General features: G+C 50.3%; 1 protein-coding gene across 2 annotated transcripts in view; it reads right to left on the minus strand.

The window, feature by feature from the left end:
* The window catches only part of dnaaf6 (dynein axonemal assembly factor 6), a 158,356-nt gene that overhangs the window by 22,715 nt on the left and 114,530 nt on the right, over positions 1-21,111 (minus strand). The window contains exons 4-6 of one of the 2 annotated variants that reach the window (XM_070882174.1): positions 9,999-10,104; positions 9,362-9,458; positions 2,500-2,585 (exon numbers count right to left, since the gene is read on the minus strand). In XM_070882174.1, coding sequence (XP_070738275.1) covers positions 2,500-2,585; positions 9,362-9,458; positions 9,999-10,104 — 289 coding nt within the window. The remainder of the gene's footprint in view (positions 1-2,499; positions 2,586-9,361; positions 9,459-9,998; positions 10,105-21,111) is intronic. The other variant, XM_070882175.1, reaches the window with a different exon arrangement.

The following is a 21,111-nucleotide window of genomic DNA, read 5'->3' on the forward strand; positions in this document are numbered from 1 at the left end:
CGTGTGATCATTGATCAGAGATCCCGCTCCGTGTGATCATTGATCATTGATCAGAGATCCTGCTCCGTGTGGTCATTGATCAGAGACCCCACTCCATGTGATGAGTGATCATTGATCAGAGACCCCGCTCCGTGTGATGAGTGATCATTGATCAGAGACCCCGCTCCGTGTGATCATTGATCAGAGACCCCGCTCCGTGTGATGAGTGATCATTGATCAGAGACCCCGCTCCGTGTGATGAGTGATCATTGATCAGTGACCCCGCTCCGTGTGATCATTGATCAGAGACCCCGCTCCGTGTGATCAGTGATTAATGATCAGAGACCCCGCTCCGAATGATCAGTGATCATTGATCAGAGACCCCGCTCCATCTGATCATTGATCACAGACCCCGCTCCGTGTGATCATTGATCATTGATCAGAGACCCCGCTCCGTGTGATGGGTGATCATTGATCAGAGATCCCGCTCCCTGTGATCATTGATCAGAGACCTCGCTCCGTGTGATCATTGATCAGAGACCCCGCTCCGTGTGATCACTGATAATTGATCAGAGACCCCGCTCCGTGTGATCATTGATCCGAGACCCCGCTCCGTGTGATCATTGATCAGAGGATGAGAGCATGACATTTGTGACTTTGCTGGATGAAGGTTAACGTCGGGCAGCGGGGTTGGGGTGACAGGTAAACAGATCTTGGTGGCAGGATACAAGTAGCTGAGTGCCGGATGGATTATGGGATTATTCAAGTCTGTCGATGACAAAAGCAGGAGGGAGGATGGAAGAGGCAGGTAGGTTGGGAAGATGTGGAAACGGGCAACATTACGTCGGGGCAACTACATTGCAGAGGATCAGTCGCTGAAGTTGGATTTGAGTAGGTTGTTGAAGTCACAAACGCTTTGTGTACGCCTGAAACAATGGCTTGGCAGGGGAAAGAATCAGTAATCGGGGAAAGAGTTTGTGGTGGAGCATGAAGATGGTGGCTTCGGTTTTCTCCATGTTTAGCTGGAGGAAATTATGGCTGATCGAAGACTGCACATCGAGAAGCGGTCTGACAATACGGAGGCAGGGGAGGGGTTGAGAGAGAACTGGGTGTGCTGAGCAAAACTCCCTGTAAGCTCCAGGGTCCCACACAGCTGCCTCAATAGACAAAGCATTGCAGGGAACAGTGGTCGCCAGTACACGCTGTGCCTATTCTTTGCAGTTGTTGAGGACTCTTGGACGAGGGGCCATAGATACAAATTAAATGTCGCAGATTTTAACAGAGGGCAGGAGAGGGTGGTGAGGATGTGGAACTCATGTCCAGGGTTAATGGTTCAGGCACTAACAATTCAAGATTACATTGGAAAGGTGGATGGAGCAAAAGGGGTTGAAGGGATATGGGGACAAGATGGGTAAAGATGATTAGGATTACTTACTTGCATGGAGAGAATGGATGGGCCGAATGGTCTGCTTCTGCGTTGTAATTTCATTGTATTACGGATGCTGTCACTGAAGGGCAGCCTGTAGAGGAGGAGGAGGGGCCAAGGACAGATCTTTGGGGACTCTGGACTCATTAATGCCAGGCTGAATGGAGAAGCCATTGCTGGAGAGGCTGGGGCTACGATCGAATGGTTAAGACTAGACCCGTGAGGGCAGTTCCTCCTGGTCTCACAATACAGAAGGGATGCTGGATGAGGATTACAAGGTCAAAGGTTGCAGAGAAACCAAGGGCAAAGAGGAATGATAATGCAGCATAGTCACAGACATTAACCCCGGTATTAATGGGGAGCTGGGGAGGGTGTGGGGGAGCGTGGAGTTGGTTGGAGAACCTGGCAAGCCGGCGACGTGGAGGCCCTGGAGGTCTCAGTAGAATATTGTTGGGTGGCCTCCTGCCCGGCAGTGGATGGCACGAGTCCACAGCCAGGGACCTGTGGGGATAGGAATACGTTACGGGGTTTCAGGGCTACTGGCAGGAAGGAACCTGGTGAAGATGTGGACTGGTAGGGAAGCAGCAGAGGTAGCTGGTGATGAGCGAAGAACTTGCCGCACTGGTTATCAGAGGGGAGGATTGAAGAGGCAAGAGAGAGGGGTTTAGTGGAGAAAGGAAGCTGACCGTTATGTTGATGGAGGTGGTATGGGTAGTGGAGAGTGAGGCACAGCAGAGCTTTCACTGTCAGCCCGCTGCCCTGAACATGGTTTAAACACACAAGGTATTATGCTAAATGATTGCATCAGTGAGATTCCACCATTGCACCTTACGAAACAGCAGCTCCACTGTACTAGTGTCAATTTATCCACTTTCCAACCAAACATTCTCGCCTTAAATCGAGAATTTAGTGCCTGAATGCACTCACAAGGAACTGGGCGAAGATTGGCTAGATTAGGGCCCCCGGCCCCTCGGTGCAAGCTGACAGAGTAATGTTGGCCCCGTTCACAACCCCGACATATACCGAGTGACAGACACTCCACAGGAAGACAGGTCTGCCCCCGTGACATCCCTTCAGCAAAGTCTCTCACTTACTAGTGCGGTGCTCGAAGAGCCAGAAAGCGCTCTTTAATGTCCAGACTCAGGTCTGCTGGTTTGCAGTCTGGCAACTTGATTTTTATCTGAAAAATAGTTTGAAAAATATTAACCAAAACCGATCAGTATATTAAAATAATACAGCAGTTAACAAAAACTGTTAAATAATGGCCTGAAAATCGCAGTCAGAGGCTTCCTGCGGGCGAACGCCTCCGGCCAACATTTTAACGAGAATGCCTGGTGGTCCTGGAGGAAGGTAGGAATGTGGACTACGAATCAAGACATCGATTCACTGTCCAGCGTATGGAAATCTGACTTCCAGGTGCGTCTGCGTATCCTGGGACCACGTGGGCCTGGAGCACCAATCACAATGTAGGATTCTCATTCATGGTGCTATCAATGAGAATACCCCAGAAATCAAATAAAATACAAACAGACATTTAAAAAACACCACTTTTTAAAAATTAATAGAAATTGCATTAAATTAAATGTTTGAGAGAAAATTTTGGCCTGGAATTCTCGGCCTCCCCAGGTTTGTACGGAGTCCGTACGGGGCGTGAACGGACCTGGGAAGGCATCGCAAAAGCCGGTTTTTAGCGCACAATACGCATGGGCTGAAAACGGGCTTTTCCGATCAGTCAGGCTCTGGCTCGACAGATCCTCCATATTTCGGGAGCGAGGACATTTGCAAGGGCAGGATTGCAGGATTTACCCATATCTTGTTCAGCAAATGTTCTCAAAACTCTTGCGCCTGAAAAAGCAGGTGCTTAACCAACTGTTACAGGTGTAAGTGTTTAAAAACACACAAATAATAAAATTAAATTTTAAAAACACATTTATAAAAACCCTGCCCACTACATTATTTATTTTTAACCATAATTTAAAAACTCTTAAAGACATTTATTAATTTTAATTTCAATTAATTTTAATTATGTGAGGTGTGTTTTTTATTTTTTATGAGTGTGTTTGGGTTTTTCCCCATTAACAGCAATGAGAACTGGTAGATACGGAGTGCCCGTTGCTATTAATGGGAAAGTGTGGAATACTGTACCTGATTGGCTGAGCAGTCACACGTGACTGCACCGTCTCCGTGGGAACCTGGAGGACGGGAACGCGCTCTGCAGCGCGGGAAGAGAAGGCCTCCCCACCAGAATCCCACTCTTCTCCCGGGCCACCAGGTAAATCCGTAGAAATGTTTCAGGCCGGAGGCAATTGCCCGCGAGAAACCTCCGACCGCAATTTCAGCCCCATTATTTTTGTGAATTAAAAAAATGTTTTAATAATGTTCAAAATAAATTTACCTTCATTGACAGGGGACTTAATTTTCCCCAATGCCGTTTTTTGGCGTATTGCCAAAGTTACGCCCGTTTTTTGGCCCCACTACTCCAAAAAAATTATTTGCAGGTTTCCCCATTCTATTTTTTGAAATTGACGCCACGCAGCCGGTCCTTTAGCTTTGGGGAGGGGTGTAGCCTAATGTCTGTGCCGAAAAAACAATGCCCCCACCCGCCCCCCCCCCGGCCTTCTGCGCATGCACAAAAAAAAGTGACTGCTATAGGCGCGCATGCGCAGTACAGCTCCCAGTCTGCATTCGGCCATTTTTAAAGAGCCAGTTGTGTGAGAGAACTTCAATTCTCATTGGAAAATCGGAGCTGCAATACAAGATGCAATGTGGCTCAAAAACCAGGAATTTCTCAGGATGAAGTGGAGGCACTAGTTACTGTAATTGAGGCCAGATGGCACGAGCTGGACACCAGCAGAGGTCACATAAAAGTTTCACCAAAAGAAATGAAGAAACGCTGGAACCAACTTGCAGAAGATTACTGTGCAATGGTGACCACCCAAAGGTCCGGAAGCCAGTGCAAAAAGAAGTGGCAGGACCTTGGTCAAGTAGTTAGTGTAAGTAATATTTTCATTTATTCAGTGGAATTGCAATTGTAACTGTGACCATCTGTATATGTCCCACCCAGCAGAAAGACACCCTCTCTAAAAAGTTATATTTTCATCTTTGCAGAGGAAGGTGGCACACAACAAAAAGGGAAAGAACTCGAACAGGAGGAAGCCCGGCAAATCTGCCCCTACTGACACACTTGGAAGAGAGGGTCGCTGCTTTGATGGGTCCTGCCCGGAGAAAAGCAACCGCCACTGCACAAGCTTGGCCCACACTCGAGGGAGAGGGTAAGTCCTGCAAATTCCACAGTTTGGCTTTGCTAAATGTTAAGTACTGCACAGGCTAGCCATGCTTCGGTTCGTGGGATGTCTCCGTCAGCTACGCTTCGGTTGATGCAATATGTTATCATTCATTGCGGTCCTTCAAATCAGCCTGCTGCCTGCGCTGTGTGACGCAACTCATGCCATCCACCCTGCCCCCTCCTCTGCTGCTAACCATTTGTCTGTTCTGTTATATTTGGCAGAACTTGAGGCCAACCCTGACGAGGCTGAAGCCGATATAGAAGATGATTCAGACACAGACGAGACTGAAGAGAACATTTTCCAATCACACCTTCCAGACCAAGAGTATGGGGTGAGGGGGAGGGGATGGATGAAACCCCCACTGTTGTACTCACTCTGGAGGAGGTGCAGGTGCCGCCCATTGAGGTGCCAGCCCCTTTCCTGAGTGGTACGAGTGATGAGACATTCCATGGTTTCTCAAAGTCCAAGGCTGGGGATTCCAGTGGGGTGCAGCGAGGCACACTCAGGGCCTCACCGTCCGAGGCTGCGGGTCCCAGTGGGATGCAGCAAGCCACATCCAGGGTGAGGAGGTGAAGGAGCGCTCAACAGCGCTCTCCTGAGGTGTAGGATCTAACAGATATGGTTCAGATGATGGCAATGAGTGCAGAGCACTGACCTTACACGATCACTCCTGGACACCATCAGTGAGGTGGGCGATGAGATATCGGGACTGTCGGGAGAAGTAACAACACTTTCGCTAGAAATGGGAACACTGTCGGTGAACATGAGGGAGGGAATGTTGTAGGTAGTTGAGACACTGTCAGGGCACATGAGGGAGGGAATGTCGGAGTTAGCTGCTGCAATAAGGGAACACGCCCAGACCCCGCGCCTATTGACAGAATCAACTGCCACACCCACTCCAATCCTCAGACCAGCCTCTGAAGAGGCCCAAGCCAGACCTTCCACATTACCACCTGCCCACGTTCCCATCAAGAAGTGCGCATTACACGAGATGTTCGGAAGGATAAGCTTGGTACCAACCCGACAAACGCTGTGCACCACCTGCGGGCAGGGGTGAAATCACCAAGACCAAGCACAACGGGTGGTCTTAGAATAAGGTGGCGGAGAGATGGGTGCAGCCTTTCTTTGTTGCTGTTACAACAGTTCACAAATTAAAAGATTTCTGTAAGTTATGTAAACTTACAAGTTTAAAAGTTTGGAAGAAATCTTAACTGAAAACTTTAAAGTTTGATACAAGAATGTTTTATTAAAGTTAAGTACAAACAAATGTTAAACTTTTGAATAAAATATATTTTAAATTATAACTGAATCATTTCCATTATTTTTTCCATTATTCACACAACTTTTTGAAGCAAAGAAGAATCATTTCCATTATTTGTTCTATTAACACAACACAACATTACGGAACAGCTCCAAACAGTAAACATGGTCCATGTGGAATAGTTGTCGCTGAGCCTTCAGGCAGCAAAGCGTTCACAGCTGAGCTGCTGACACAAAGCTCAAGCAATCGTTAAAAGAGCACAACGGCGCTCCTCTGCCGTCGTGCTCTGGGTTCAGGTCGTTGCATGGCTTCCTCATCCTTGTCCTCCTCGTCATCTGCATCTTCCTCCTCATCAGCCACTCTCACCGCAGGTGGGTCTTCTACCACCAGCTGCTGCTGCCTCATGATGTCTAAGTTATGCAGCATGCAGCACACAACAGTGAACTGATCGACAATCTCAGGGGAGTATAGCAAGTAGCCTCCGGAATGGTCCAGGCATCGGAAACGCTGTTTCAAGATGCCAATGGTCCTCTCTCTGATGCTGTGCGTTGCAATGTGCGACATGTTTTATTCCTGGTCAGCTTCCATCTGGGTTATGCGCAGGGACGTCATGAGCCAAGTGACGAGGCCATACCCTTTGTCTCCCAGTAGCCAGCTCTTTCCTTCTGGCTGCTTCTCAAACATGGCAGATATAGCGCTCTCATGTAGGATGAATGCTCCCAGGGTATCTTGCATCAAGTGACATGATGCGATGCAGGTCATCACTCAGGAGCTGCACATTAATGGAGTGGAAGCCTGTTCTGTTCCTGTATATCTCGGAATCTTCCAAAGGTGCTCACAAGGCGATGTAGGTACAATCAATGCAGTCCTGTACCTTTGGGAAGCCAGCAATCCTGGAGAAGCCCATAGCCCTTTCACACATTTCCTGGGCGGTCAGGGGAAACTTTATGTAGTCATTCCTCCGGGCATATAGTGCAGCAGTCACCTGCCGAACACAGATATGTGTTGCATGTTGAGAATGGTGCACACATCCCCAGTGTAGCTTGGAACGATCCAGATGCATAGAATGACAGTGCAGCTGTAACCTTCACTTCAACTGACAAAGCAGTCCTCCTGACACTTCTAGGTTGCAGGTCTGCTTTGAACAACTCACAGAGCTCAGTTACAACTTCTTTGCAGAAACGCAGCCTTCTGACACAGTCTGCATCACTCAGGTGCAGATCGATATGCCCATCATCCTATGTGCTCTGGGGCTCCTCATGCGATGATGTTGACTCAATCGTCTCCTCCAAAGCACCATCATGCAGAGAGGGCTTGCACGAGGTATGGCATTGTCAATATTGCCCCATAATTAAAATTGTACCTTTGCAAGAAGCTCAAAACAGCAGGACAAGCTTCTTTTGTTCTCTCTCTCCCCAAGGTCGACACCCTAGTATGGACCACACCCAGGGCTGGAAATGCACAATAGGCTTGCTTAGAATGGGAAGCTAGGCATTCAAATGAGGACATTTGGGGCAACGTTTAACTTTAGATTTTTTTCACAGTATCACCCCACCACCGACCAAACGTCTCAGCGGGCTTGAGGGTCGGCTGGCAGAATCACTCCCTCGCCTGGACACAGACCACCACCACTTCTTTTGATGCTGCTGCATAGTGTAAGGCTTCTCATGCCTTCAGCTCGGCTTCCACCCCACCCAGGCTTCTTTTGAAGCCGAGCTCCAAGCCCGTATCCGAGCGAGGGAGCAATTCTGCCGGACGACGCTCCGACCCTCGAGCCCAGTGAGGAGACGTTCGGTGGTGGCATGGCACTTTGAAAAAAATCTAAAATTAAAGATTTGCATTAGACTTCCATTTTCTCCATTTTAAGTTTGAAAAAATTAGCTTCATGATGCATATTTAATGTCTTCTTGACTTTAAAACTTTGCATAAAAACAATGACGTCTTTCGACGCTGACTTTTTGATGTGCGCTGGTTTTTCTTAAGTGCCCAGAATGTTTTTTGGGAGTGGTCACATACGCCGTCCGAGGAAAAATTAAGTTGGCCAAACTTGCTTAAATGTGAAAAACTGGCGCAGACATCAGATTACGCCCCCCTATGACACACAAAAAAACTAAACGAAAAAAATCGTAACTAACTGAGTTACACTGGCGCAGAAACTTTCGGGAAACTTGGAGATTTTAATTTAGGCCAATAAAGTGGCGCGCACCAAAATGCAGTGCAGATAACTGGGGAAAATTGAGCCCAGAGTTTTTAAATATAAAAGTAATAAAATTTATTTTTTTTCCAGCAATTCAAACTCTTACGCTGGTAAAAGCAACCAGGGGTAAGAGTTTGAAGGACAGTCACTGGGCAAGAGTCGGGCAAACTATGAGGAGATGTGGGGCTTGTGTTGCTTATTTGCAACATGGGTGAGTTGGGCTAACACACTGGAGCATCTTATCTTCTTAGTCCATTTTTCCATATGCTGGTAATATTTCTGTTTAAAGAGGAAGCCTGTTGCCTGGTTTGGAGCAGTTCCTGATCTCAACTACGTATAAAAGAGTGGAATAAACACACACACACAACTGGCACCCATCAAAGGTAGCCAGTGCAGCACTCACTGTCCAGACCAGGGTTAGGATCAGTCAGCGTCGAGCCAGCCAATCTCTGGCAGGACAACAGTAATGTCGCTATAACTGACCTCCGGCAGCCTGTGTAAGGAAGAGTAAAAATGCACACTTTCAGCCCGAGCTCTGCGATGTGAAGTGCCGAGACATATAATGTACAATGACTGTTGAGGGGCAGAGTTTTCCCTTCCCTATACCAGGGGCAGTGCCACCATTTGTGGCCTCCTCACCACAGTCCCGGCTGAAAACTGGGTCTGAATGGATTGTACTACACCAGGCAAAGTGTTTATCCACTGACACATTCACGTGTCCTACAGGGGCCTGAGCAGCTGATTGGCACATTCACAGCAAGAGCAGACCCAACCAATGGAGTGGCAGGAGAAGGTCGTCAACTCTCTGCAGTTTCTTAAATCAATATGAGTAGCGAGGCTGGCTCTGTAACATGGCACAGTGGGCTAGACTCCTCTACCAAAAGGTGATAGGGTTTGATCACATTGCCCTGGTAAGTAGAGAGACCACAGTGAAGCACCTCGGCCCATAGTCCAGGACAGCACCAAGCATACTGTAATTTAGGCAATGCTGGGCTTTGCAAGGCCGAAGATTGCAGGAAGAGGGAGGATTCCTGCTCTCTCTTCACCATCATAACTTTGCGGTACACCACTTTTACCACGACTGTGGTTTCCGCCACACTTATGGTGAAGTTACGGGGGCAAACCACGGTGACAACACTCTTAGCGAATCATTGTAGTCTGTTAGTGAAATGAAGGTCAATGCCCCAGCAATAATAGCGATAGTTGCTCACCACCATATCTTCACAGCAGGCGGTGGATGGATCCTTTCTGCTCATCCCGAGAAACACATCCTCCGTGCCAACCCGCTGTCGGAACACAATCTCATACCTACACACAATAGGAACCAGTTACTCACACAAACATTGATATGCATGAAAACTAAGAGCACACTGCAAGGGATACACAAAATATAGGGTTCACTATTTCAAAACACATGGCTATCCTAGATCCTGGTAACTGAAGACAAGAGGCCACAAGCTCGACATATAAAGAGGGAGCCTTAGACAAAACCTCTCATGCCACGGGGAATACTTTAACATGTGGTCATGCTAAATCCATGACTGTATACAAAAAGGTGCTGGAAAAATGAAAAATGTCTAAAATAGTAATTAGAATATGGAGAAAGCAAGGAATACAAGAGAACATTTTAAGATATTAAAGAGAAGGTTTTTCTATATTTTAGGGAGGCTGTATTAGGAAATGAGAGAAAAGGATATTAAGATATGGAAATACCGATCCATGTTAAATAAACTGGTTATAGAAGACAGATGAATGTCAGAAGAATGCTTTGAATATTGTGTGTGATATCGAGCATATTGTGTCCTCTGTATCACGTGGATCCACAGCTTAAATGCCTTTGTCACTTACTCAGGCTGCTGCCTTGGATCCCAGATATCTTCAAACTCTGACCCCTCGGGCACGTCATCTTCGGCCCAGATCATTTTGGTGTCTGCAGGCTGCTTGGGGCTCGAATCTGATTAAGGAGAATGTAAAGACAATTGGGAATTATATGTTATTCTTTCCCCCATTTAAAGTGCTGGAATTTGTAAAGATTAACAATCTATTGCACTTCATTTTTAGGAAGTGGGTCGTGGTGTTCCACAAGGATCAGTGCTGGGACCACTGTTGTTCACAATTTATATTAACGGTTTAGACTTTGGAATCAAAAACACAATTTCTAAATTTGCGGATGATACCAAATTGGGGGATAATCAATACTGAGGAGGACTGCAACAAATTACAGGAGGACATTAATAAAGGATGGGCATATAATTGGCAAATGGAGTTCAACACAGATAAATGTGAGGTATTACAGTTTGGTAGGAAGAATAGGGAGGTCACTTATTACTTGGAGGATGAGAGTCCAGTTGAGGTAGAGGAACAAAGGGATCTCGGAGTATAAATACACAAATCACTATAAGTTGCGACAAACCAAAGCAAACCAAGCACTAGGGTTTATTTCTAGAGGTATAGAATTGAAAAGTAGGGAAGTTATGCTAAACCTGTATCGAACCTTGGTTAGACCATACTTGGAGCACTGCGTACAGTTCTGGTCGTCATATTATAAAAAGGATATAGAGGCACTGGATAGGGTGCAGAGAAGATTTACAAGGATGATACCAGAAATGCGAGGGTATACATATCAGGAAAGGATGCATTTAGGGTTAGGGTTAGGGTTAAAGAACAAGAAGGCTGAGGGATGACCTAATCGAGGTCTTTAAAATGATGAAAGGTTTTGATCGAGTGGATACAGAGAGAATGTTTCCACTTGTGGGGAAGAGCATAACTAGAGGCCATCAATATAAGATCGTCACCAAGAAATCCAATATGGAATTCAGGAGAAACTTCTTTACCCAGAGAGGGGTGAGAATGTGGAGCTCGCTGCCACAGGGAGTGTTTGAAGCGAATAGTATCAATGCATTTAAGGGGAGGCTGGATAAACATATGAGGGAGAAGGGAATAGAGGGTTATGTTGATAGATTTAGATGAGGAAAGATGGGAGGAGGCTCGAGTTGAGCATAAACGCCAGCATGGACTGGTTGGGTCAAATAGACTGTTTCTGTGTCATAGATGCTATGACCCCAATTTTCCGTAAGAAAAAATAAAAGCGTACACTGAGCTGTATGTACGTTCCGTTGTGGTCCTTCAGCGCTGAAAAAAAAAATCGCAAATTTCCTGCAAACTGTTGCATCCTGTCGTGCCGGCGATACCCGAGTCGATCTCGTGGGGCGGGGGGCGAGATTAGAGTGCACGCCTAAAAGCCACAGCGCATGCGTTTAAAAAAAATTAAATTAACCAACCAACTCATTGCGCATGGGCAACGCGCATGCAGAGGGACAAAAATGGAAAACCCTGCGCATGCGCAGTAAAAGACTATAAAAATTAACACGTGTGGGGACTGTCTGGATCACCAGTGAGAATCCATTGGTGGCAGAGGTGGATTTGCAGGTAGGAAATACAGCTTCATTAACGAGATGGCTGCAAGGGAAGGGCGCAGACAAGGCGAAAGGGATGGAGACAGAGAAGGAGAAGCTGTAAGGGCCAAGAGATTTCTCGCAGAAGAAATTGAGCCCCTGGTAGACTTAATTGAGAGTAGATGGGAAGTTCTTGAAAACAAGGGGAGCTTCGGTAGAAGGAAACTTAAACCCTCTGAACTCGCAATAGTTTGGTACCAGGTCGCAGTCGAGTTTAATGAAATGTCCCTCACCCCGATAACAGGTGCCCAGCTGAAAAAGAAGTGGCAGGACCTCGGACAAGCAGTGATTGTAAGTAATAATTGATATTTATATTTATTTAGGTTTGTAATTTATGTTAATGCACTGCAATAACATCTGTAAATGTGATCCATGTGCGTGTGTATGTGCAGAAGGACCCTCTCTTAAATGGTTCCATTTTCATCTTTGCAGAAGATGGTGTCACAGATCAACCGAGAATGGTCACAAACTGGAGGAGGTCCGCCAAGTAGGCTCCAACTTACAGTCGTGGAGCAGAGGATAGCGTCAATGATTAAATGTCACAGGAGAAGACCAACAATCATCGTGGAAGCTGAGCCCAGTTTTCCAACAGAGGGTAAGGCCTACAAATTGCAGAGTCTGGGTTGGCTAAATGTTACGTACTGCGTGTGCTGCCTGCACTTCTCCTTCCTCAATGCTGCTAACTAAGCATCTATCTTTTGTTTCGCAGAGGTTGCGCATCAGGAGGAGACAGAAGGTGTACCTGAAGTTGAAGAACATGTTCAGGAAAACGCCACTCCAGATTTTCCAAATCAGGAGAATGATGGGCAGCAAGAAGATGTCGATGACAGGATGGTTACCCTGGATTTGGAGATGCTGAACCCCTCGAGGATTCCAAGCCCTTTCATGAGTGAATCAACCGACGTGACATTTCTAAGTGTGCGGTCTGAGGCTGTGGGTCCCAGTGTGTCGCAGCAAGCCACACCTGCGAGACGGCAGAGGAGGGTGGAAGGGAGAGCTGAAACACAGGATTCAGAGAACATAGGACATCTTGTGGGGATGAGCGGGGAGAACATCCAACAATCACGATTGGGGTGATGGTAGAGTTAGGGGGACTGAGAGATGAAGTAGCAACACTGGCTGGAGGAATGGGTGAGGTGAGGGGAGAAATTGCGGGACTGTCATTATAGGTAGAAAGACTTTCAGGACAAATGACAGAGATAGTAGCAGCAATAGGGGGGCTCACCCAGGCTGTCATTGATGCGAGGAACGGTTTCTACTCCGCACCAAAATCAGGGGTTGATCCAGAGGCTGAGGATGATTATGAAGAGGAACCCGGGCCTTCCACAATGACACATATTGGCTCTGTCCTTGTTGTGTCCCAACAGCAAGAAATGCTGCGGCGGAAAAAATACAGATGAAACCTGGGGTTAATGGGGACAAGGAAGCAGAAGTCTGCAACAACGGGCACGCACAGGGGTAGCGGCATGTACTGGGGCAAGAGTGGTGCACGGCACTAAGGGGGAGGGGAGATGGCTGGTTGGGTTGATTGTTCTTTTGAAAGTTTGCCACGTTATGTATTACAGTTTATTTAAAGTTATGAAAGTTTAAAGATAAGTCATGTCATGTATGTAACCTCTATGTAACACCACTGCAATATTGTATATACTTAAGCAATGCACACATTGACTACAGGGGGTGAACTTGTGGGAGACGCTCCTTACCTGGTCATCCAGGTATATAAAGGGAGGTCCCACGCAGGGTCATCACTTCTTGGTCCTGTGAATAAAGGTGACCTTGTCCATAGAATGTGCCTCGTGTGGGTTTTGTACCATTGAGTAAGGACTTTACATTGGCGACGAGAAACGGGAATCAACGACCCATGAGAATGGCCACCGGTAGCACAGAGGAACGGTACTGTGTTGGTGAGGACTGGGACGATTTCATTGAGAGGCTCCAGCAAAGCTTTGCCACGAAAGAATGGCTGGGAGATGCAGCGGCCGACAAGCGAAGGGCCCGTCTGCTGACCAGCTGCGGACCTAAGACTTACGTGCTCATGAAGGACCTACTAGCACCCGAAAAGCTGGCGGACAAAACCTTTGAAGAGCTCAGCAAACTAATCGGTGAGCACCTCAAACCGGCGAGCAGCATACACGTGGCCCGACACAGATTCTATACCCACCGACGTTGTGAAGGACAGAGCATACCGGATTTTGTTGCGGACCTCCGGCGTTTGCCCAGCCTCTGAAAGTTCACAGATGCCTGCAGGGGGAAGATGTTAAGGGATTTCTTTATTGAGGGCATCGGTCATGCGGGGATTTTCCGAAAGTTAATCGAGACCAAGGACTTGACTTTGGAAGCAGCGGCGTTGATGGCTCAGACTTTCATGGCGGGGGAGGAGAAAACCAAAATAATATACGCGCGCAATTCTGCCTCCAACGTGGTGGGGGATCAGGGAGTCAATATCATAAAGGCGATTCAGAGCCCCGCAGGCAGGCAAGGCAGTTTGACACACCACAGGCAGCAATAGACCCCAGAGACAATGGCAGGCTGAACGGACATTTACGCCATCACAGTGGACAATGCGGTCCAGGATGGGGCCATTGACACCTACTAACAGGGTACTCAAGGGCAGTCAAAGGGACAATCATCGAGGAATGCTGGATCATAACCAGGCTAATTTACGAGGTGGATGGACCAGAAGAGAGGTGCAGGATGACTCTTGGGGCAAATCAATGGACGCTGAAGTTCAGTGGGTTCATGTGGCAAACATTCACAGCTCATATACCAAAACGCCAGCAATGATGTTGAAGGTTTTATTAAACGGCATCCCTGTACGCATGGAGCTGAACACGGGGGCCAGCCAGTCACTCATGAGCGTTCAACTATTCAAAAAGCTATGGCCACTCAAAGCCAGCAGACCCAAACTAGAATGCATTGAGACACAACTACGGACGTATACCAAAGAAATCATTCCAATACTAGGCAGTGAAATGTTGGCGGTCACACACAATGGATCAGTGAACCGGCTGCCGCTCTGGATTGTCCCGGGCAATGGTCCTGCACTGTGGGAAGGAGCTAGTTAGCTGAGATGAACTGGAAATGGGGGGATGTGCACACAATGTCATCCGTGGAGCCAAGTTCATGCTCACAAATCCTACAACAATTTGAGTCACTATTCCAACCTGGCATTGGGACGTTCAAAGGTACCAAAGTAGTGATACGCATCACCCCGGACGCCAGACCAGTGCACCACAAAGCCAGAGCAGTGCCGTATGTGATGCAGGAGAAAATTGAGAGAGAATTGGACCGTTTGCTGAGAAAGGGCATTATCTTGCCTGTTGAATTCAGCGACTGGGCGAGCCCCATCGTTCCCATCCTAAAAGCGGATGGTTCTGTCAGGATCTGTGGCGACTACAAGGCCACTATCAATCGAGTGTCTCTACAAGACCAATACCCGCTCCCGAGAGCGGAGGATCTTTTCGCCACTCTGGCAGGCGGCGAGCTGTTTACCAAGTTGGATCTTACTTCAGCCTACATGACCCAAGAACTGGCCGACGAATCTAAACTACTGACCACCATTACTACGTACAAGGGACTGTTCGTTTACAACAGGTGCCCGTTTGGCATTCGATCAGTGGCCGCGATTTTTCAAAGAAACATGGAAAGCCTGCTCAAATCCATTCCTGGAACAATCGTATTTCAGGACAACATCCTCATCACGGGTCGTGACACCGAGGAACATCTCCACAACCTGGAGGAGGTGCTACGCCGACTGGACCGGGTAGGCCTGTGACTCAAGAAGTCTAAATGTGTGTTTTGGCTCCTGAGGTTGAGTTCCTGGGCAGGAGGGTTGCTGCAGATGGGATTCGGCCCACCGAATCCAAAACACAGGCAATTCGACGAGCGCCCAGGCCTGGCAACACATCAGAGTTGCGTTCATTTCTGGGACTTTTGAACTATTTCGGGAAATTTCTGCCGAACTTAAGCACGTTGTTGGAGCCGCTTCATGTGCTCCTGCGTAAGGGTTTTGGGGGGGACTGTCAAGAACGGGCTTTCAATCGGGTGCGGAACCTACTTTGTTCGAATAAGTTACTGACTCTGTACGACCCCTGTAAGAAATTGTTTCCGACATGTGATGCATCATCCTATGGGGTTGGGTGCGTGTTGCAGCAGAGTAATGCTGAGGGCCAACTACAACCTGTGGTTTATGCTTCAAGCAGAACAGGGATATGGGATGGTTGAGAAGGAGGCACTCGCGTGTGTCTATGGTGAAAAAAAAAATGCATCAGTACCTTTTTGGCAGGTGGTTCGAATTAGAAACGGACCACAAGCCGTTAACATCCCTGTTGTCAGACAGCAAGGCTGTCAATGCCAACGCATCAGCTCGCATGGAGCGATGGGCTCTCACGCTGGCTGCTTATGACTACTCCATCCGGCACCGGCCTGGCACAGAAAATTGCGCTGACGCGCTCAGCAGGCTTCCACTGGCCACCACGGAGGGGGCAGCGGAGCAAAGCGTGGAGATGGTCATGGCTGTCGATACCTTTGACAGTGCAGGCTCCCCCATCACAGCCCGCCAGATCAAAATCTGGACAAACAGAGATCCCCTCCTATCTCTGATTAAGAAATGTGTCCTGACTGGGGATTGGGCGCCCGCACACGGAGCATGCCCTGAGGAGGTCAGACCGTTCCACAGACGGATGAGCTCTCCATCCAAGCTGACTGTCTACTGTGGGGCAGCCGGGTAGTCATGCCCCAGAGGGGCAGGGAGGCATTCATCAGGGAACTCCACAGCGAGCACCCTGGCATCGTTCTGATGAAGGCCATTGCCCAATCACATGTTTGGTGGCCGGGAATTGACTCAGACCTGGAACACTGGGTTCGCAGGTGCACGACGTGTGCCCAGCTGGGTAATGCCCCCAGGGAGGCCTCGCTCAGCCCGTGGCCCTGGCCTACCAGGCCATGGTCACATATTCACGTAGACTACGTGGGCCCGTTCATGGGAAAAATGTTTCTCATTGTGGTAGATGCGTACTCAAAATGGATCGAGTGCATCATTTTGAATTCGTGCACGACATCCACCACTGTGGAGAGTCTACATGCGGTCTTTGCAACCCACGGCTTGCCGGACATCCTGGTTAGCGATAATGGCCCATGTTTCACAAGTTACGAATTCCGGGAGTTCATGTCGGGCAATGGCATCAACCATGTCAGGACAGCACCGTTCAAGCCGGCCTCCAATGGCCAAGCGGAATGTGCGGTCCAAATCATTAAACAAGGCATGCTCAGGATTCAAGGACCCTCCCTTCAATGCCTCCTATCTCGCCTCCTGCTGGCCTATAGGTCACGACCTCACTCAGTCACAGGGATCCTGCCCGCTGAGCTACTTATGAAACGAACACTCAAAATTCGGTTGTCCCTCATTCACCCAGTCCTGACCGATATAGTTGAGGGCAAGCGCCAGTCCCAAAACGAGTACCATGACCGAAATTCAAGGGGGGAGATGTATAGAAATAAATGACCCCGTATTTGTCCTCAATCACGCCGTGGGGTCCAAATGTCTTGAGGGTGCTGTAATAGACAAAGAGGGGAACAGGGTCATCGTGGTTAAACTCAACAATGGGCAGATATGCCGTAAGCATTTGGACCAAGTAAAAAAAAGATTCAGCATAGACACTGAGGAACCCACAGAAGAGCATGAGATGGAGCTCACACCACACCGCCAGTGAACGAGCAACAAGAACATTCAGCAGCATGCACAGTCCCGGCGGTCAGCCCGGACAGGCCGGAATCACCACAGGTGACAGACACTCACGCCAAGGCTCAACAACCAGAGCCCCAACTGCGGCGCTCCACGAGGGAGCGTAGACCACCCGAGAGACTTAACCTATGATCCCAATAAGACTTTGGGGGGGGGGGGGGGGGGGGGAGGTGATGTCATGTATTAAACCTCTATGTAACACCACTGCAATACTGTATATACTTAAGCAATGCACACCTTGACCACAGGGGATGAACTTGTGGGAAACACTCCTTACCTGGTCATCCAGGTATATAAAGGGAGGTTCCACGCAGGGTCAGGACTTCTTGGTCCTGTGAATAAAGGTGCAGGTCATAGAGTGACCTTGTCCATAGAATGTGCCTTGTGTGGGTTTTGTGCCATTGAGAAAGGACTTTACAAGTCATGTTAAGCTAAGTACAGCTGTTTTATACAAATGTTTAACAAATTTATTTTGAACTTTTATCCTGACTCCTGCACTTCATTTTTTTAATGTAGCACTGCAACATTTCTTTGGATAAAGGAACAGACCCAAAATGTCAAATGGCCTCATTCCTTGTAAGGTATAAGTGTAAATGGAACCGGCAGGTCGAGTACATGGTGTTCATGGATCCGCACTTGTTCTGGGTCACTCATAACGCAGGACCATGGTGCATGTATCAGTGACCCTTACCCTGACCCATGAACCTTCGTGAAGTAACCTGGCCCTGTTTCATTTAAATGTATAAGTCACAATGAATGAGGCCATTTGACATGTTTGACAAAAGTAAGACCCTATTCCATTGTATAAAAGACATTTTTACACGAATTTAATATCCCTTAAAATATATTATTGTTCATTATTGTCCAACTAAGCATTGCAACACAGTCTTTACAACATTAAATATTTAATAGGGATTATTAAAAATATAAAATTTAATGTACAGTCTTTACTAAAAATTACTGATTGTGCCTGGAGCATCTTGCACTGTCTTGTGTGTGGGACCATCGGCCCGGGATAGGAGCGGGCCGTGTGTGTGGGACCATCGGCCCGGGATAGGAGCGGGCCGTGTGTGTGGGACATTCGGCCGGGGATAGGAGCGGGCCGTGTGTGTGGGACCATCGGCCGGGGATAGGAGCGGGCCGTGTGTGTGGGACATTCGGCCTGGGATAGGAGCGGGCCGTGTGTGTGGGACATTCGGCCCGGGATAGGAGCGGGCCGTGTGTGTGGGACATTCGGCCCGGGATAGGAGCGGGCCGTGTGTGTGGGACATTCGGCCCGGGATAGGAGCGGGCCGTGTGTGTGGGACATTCGGCCTGGGATAGGAGCGGGCCGTGTGTGTGGGACATTCGGCCCGGGATAGGAGCGGGCCGTGTGTGTGGGACATTCGGCCCGGGATAGGAGCGGGCTGTGTGTGTGGGACATTCGGCCCGGGATAGGAGCGGGCCGTGTGTGTGGGACATTCGGCCCGGGATAGGAGCGGGCTGTGTGTGTGGGACCATCGGCCGGGGATAGGAGCGGGCCGTGTGTGTGGGACCATCGGCCGGGGATAGGAGCAGGCTGTGTGTGTGGGACCATCGGCCGGGGATAGGAGCGGGCCGTGTGTGTGGGACCATCGGCCGGGGATAGGAGCGGGCCGTGTGTGTGGGACATTCGGCCGGGGATAGGAGCGGGCCGTGTGTGTGGGACATTTGGCCGGGGATAGGAGCAGGCTGTGTGTGTGGGACATTCGGCCCGGGATAGGTGCGGGCCGTGTGTGTGGGACATTTGGCCGGGGATAGGAACAGGCTGTGTGTGTGGGACATTCGGCCCGGGATAGGTGCGGGCTGTGTTTGTGGGACATTCGGCCGGGGATAGGAGCAAGCTGTGTGTGTGGGACATTCGGTCCGGGATAGGTGCTGGCTGTGTGTGTGGGACCATTGGCCCGGGATAGGAGCGGGCTGTGTGTGTGGGACCATCGGCCGGGGATAGGAGCGGGCCGTGTGTGTGGGACATTCGGCCCGGGATAGGAGCGGGCCGTGTGTGTGGGACATTCGGCCCGGGATAGGAGCGGGCCGTGTGTGTGGGACATTTGGCCGGGGATAGGAGCGGGCCGTGTGTGTGGGACATTTGGCCGGGGATAGGAGCGGGCCGTGTGTGTGGGACATTCGGCCCGGGATAGGAGCGGGCCGTGTGTGTGGGACATTCGGCCCGGGATAGGAGCGGGCAGTGTGTGTGGGACCATCGGCCCGGGATAGGAGCGGGCCGTGTGTGTGGGACATTCGGCCCGGGATAGGAGCGGGCCGTGTGTGTGGGACATTTGGCCGGGGATAGGAGCAGGCTGTGTGTGTGGGACATTCGGCCGGGGATAGGAGCGGGCCGTGTGTGTGGGACCATCGGCCGGGGATAGGAGCGGGCTGTGTGTGTGGGACATTCGGCCGGGGATAGGAGCGGGCTGTGTGTGTGGGACCATCGGCCCGGGATAGGTGCGGGCTGTGTTTGTGGGACATTCGGCCGGGGATAGGAGCAGGCCGTGTGTGTGGGACATTCGGCCCGGGATAGGAGCGGGCCGTGTGTGTGGGACCATTGGCCCGGGATAGGAGCGGGCTGTGTGTGTGGGACATTCGGCCCGGGATAGGTGCGGGCTGTGTGTGTGGGACCATTGGCCCGGGATAGGAGCGGGCTGTGTGTGTGGGACATTCGGCCGGGGATAGGTGCGGGCCGTGTGTGTGGGACATTCGGCCCGGGATAGGAGCGGGCCGTGTGTGTGGGACATTTGGCCGGGGATCGGAGCGGGCTGTGTGTGTGGGACATTCGGCCGGGGATAGGAGCGGGCCGTGTGTGTGGGACCATCGGCCCGGGATAGGAGCGGGCCGTGTGTGTGGGACATTCGGCCGGGGATAGGAGCGGGCCGTGTGTGTGGGACCATCGGCCGGGGATAGGAGCGGGCCGTGTGTGTGGGACATTCGGCCTGGGATAGGAGCGGGCCGTGTGTGTGGGACATTCGGCCCGGGATAGGAGCGGGCCGTGTGTGTGGGACATTCGGCCCGGGATAGGAGCGGGCCGTGTGTGTGGGACATTCGGCCCGGGATAGGAGCGGGCCGTGTGTGTGGGACATTCGGCCTGGGATAGGAGCGGGCCGTGTGTGTGGGACATTCGGCCCGGGATAGGAGCGGGCCGTGTGTGTGGGACATTCGGCCCGGGATAGGAGCGGGCTGTGTGTGTGGGACATTCGGCCCGGGATAGGAGCGGGCCGTGTGTGTGGGACATTCGGCCCGGGATAGGAGCGGGCTGTGTGTGTGGGACCATCGGCCGGGGATAGGAGCGGGCCGTGTGTGTGGGACCATCGGCCGGGGATAGGAGCAGGCTGTGTGTGTGGGACCATCGGCCGGGGATAGGAGCGGGCCGTGTGTGTGGGACCATCGGCCGGGGATAGGAGCGGGCCGTGTGTGTGGGACATTCGGCCGGGGATAGGAGCGGGCCGTGTGTGTGGGACATTTGGCCGGGGATAGGAGCAGGCTGTGTGTGTGGGACATTCGGCCCGGGATAGGTGCGGGCCGTGTGTGTGGGACATTTGGCCGGGGATAGGAACAGGCTGTGTGTGTGGGACATTCGGCCCGGGATAGGTGCGGGCTGTGTTTGTGGGACATTCGGCCGGGGATAGGAGCAAGCTGTGTGTGTGGGACATTCGGTCCGGGATAGGTGCTGGCTGTGTGTGTGGGACCATTGGCCCGGGATAGGAGCGGGCTGTGTGTGTGGGACCATCGGCCGGGGATAGGAGCGGGC

The sequence above is a fragment of the Pristiophorus japonicus genome, chromosome 6, assembly GCF_044704955.1.
Source record: "Pristiophorus japonicus isolate sPriJap1 chromosome 6, sPriJap1.hap1, whole genome shotgun sequence".
Taxonomy (NCBI): Eukaryota; Metazoa; Chordata; class Chondrichthyes; family Pristiophoridae; genus Pristiophorus; species Pristiophorus japonicus.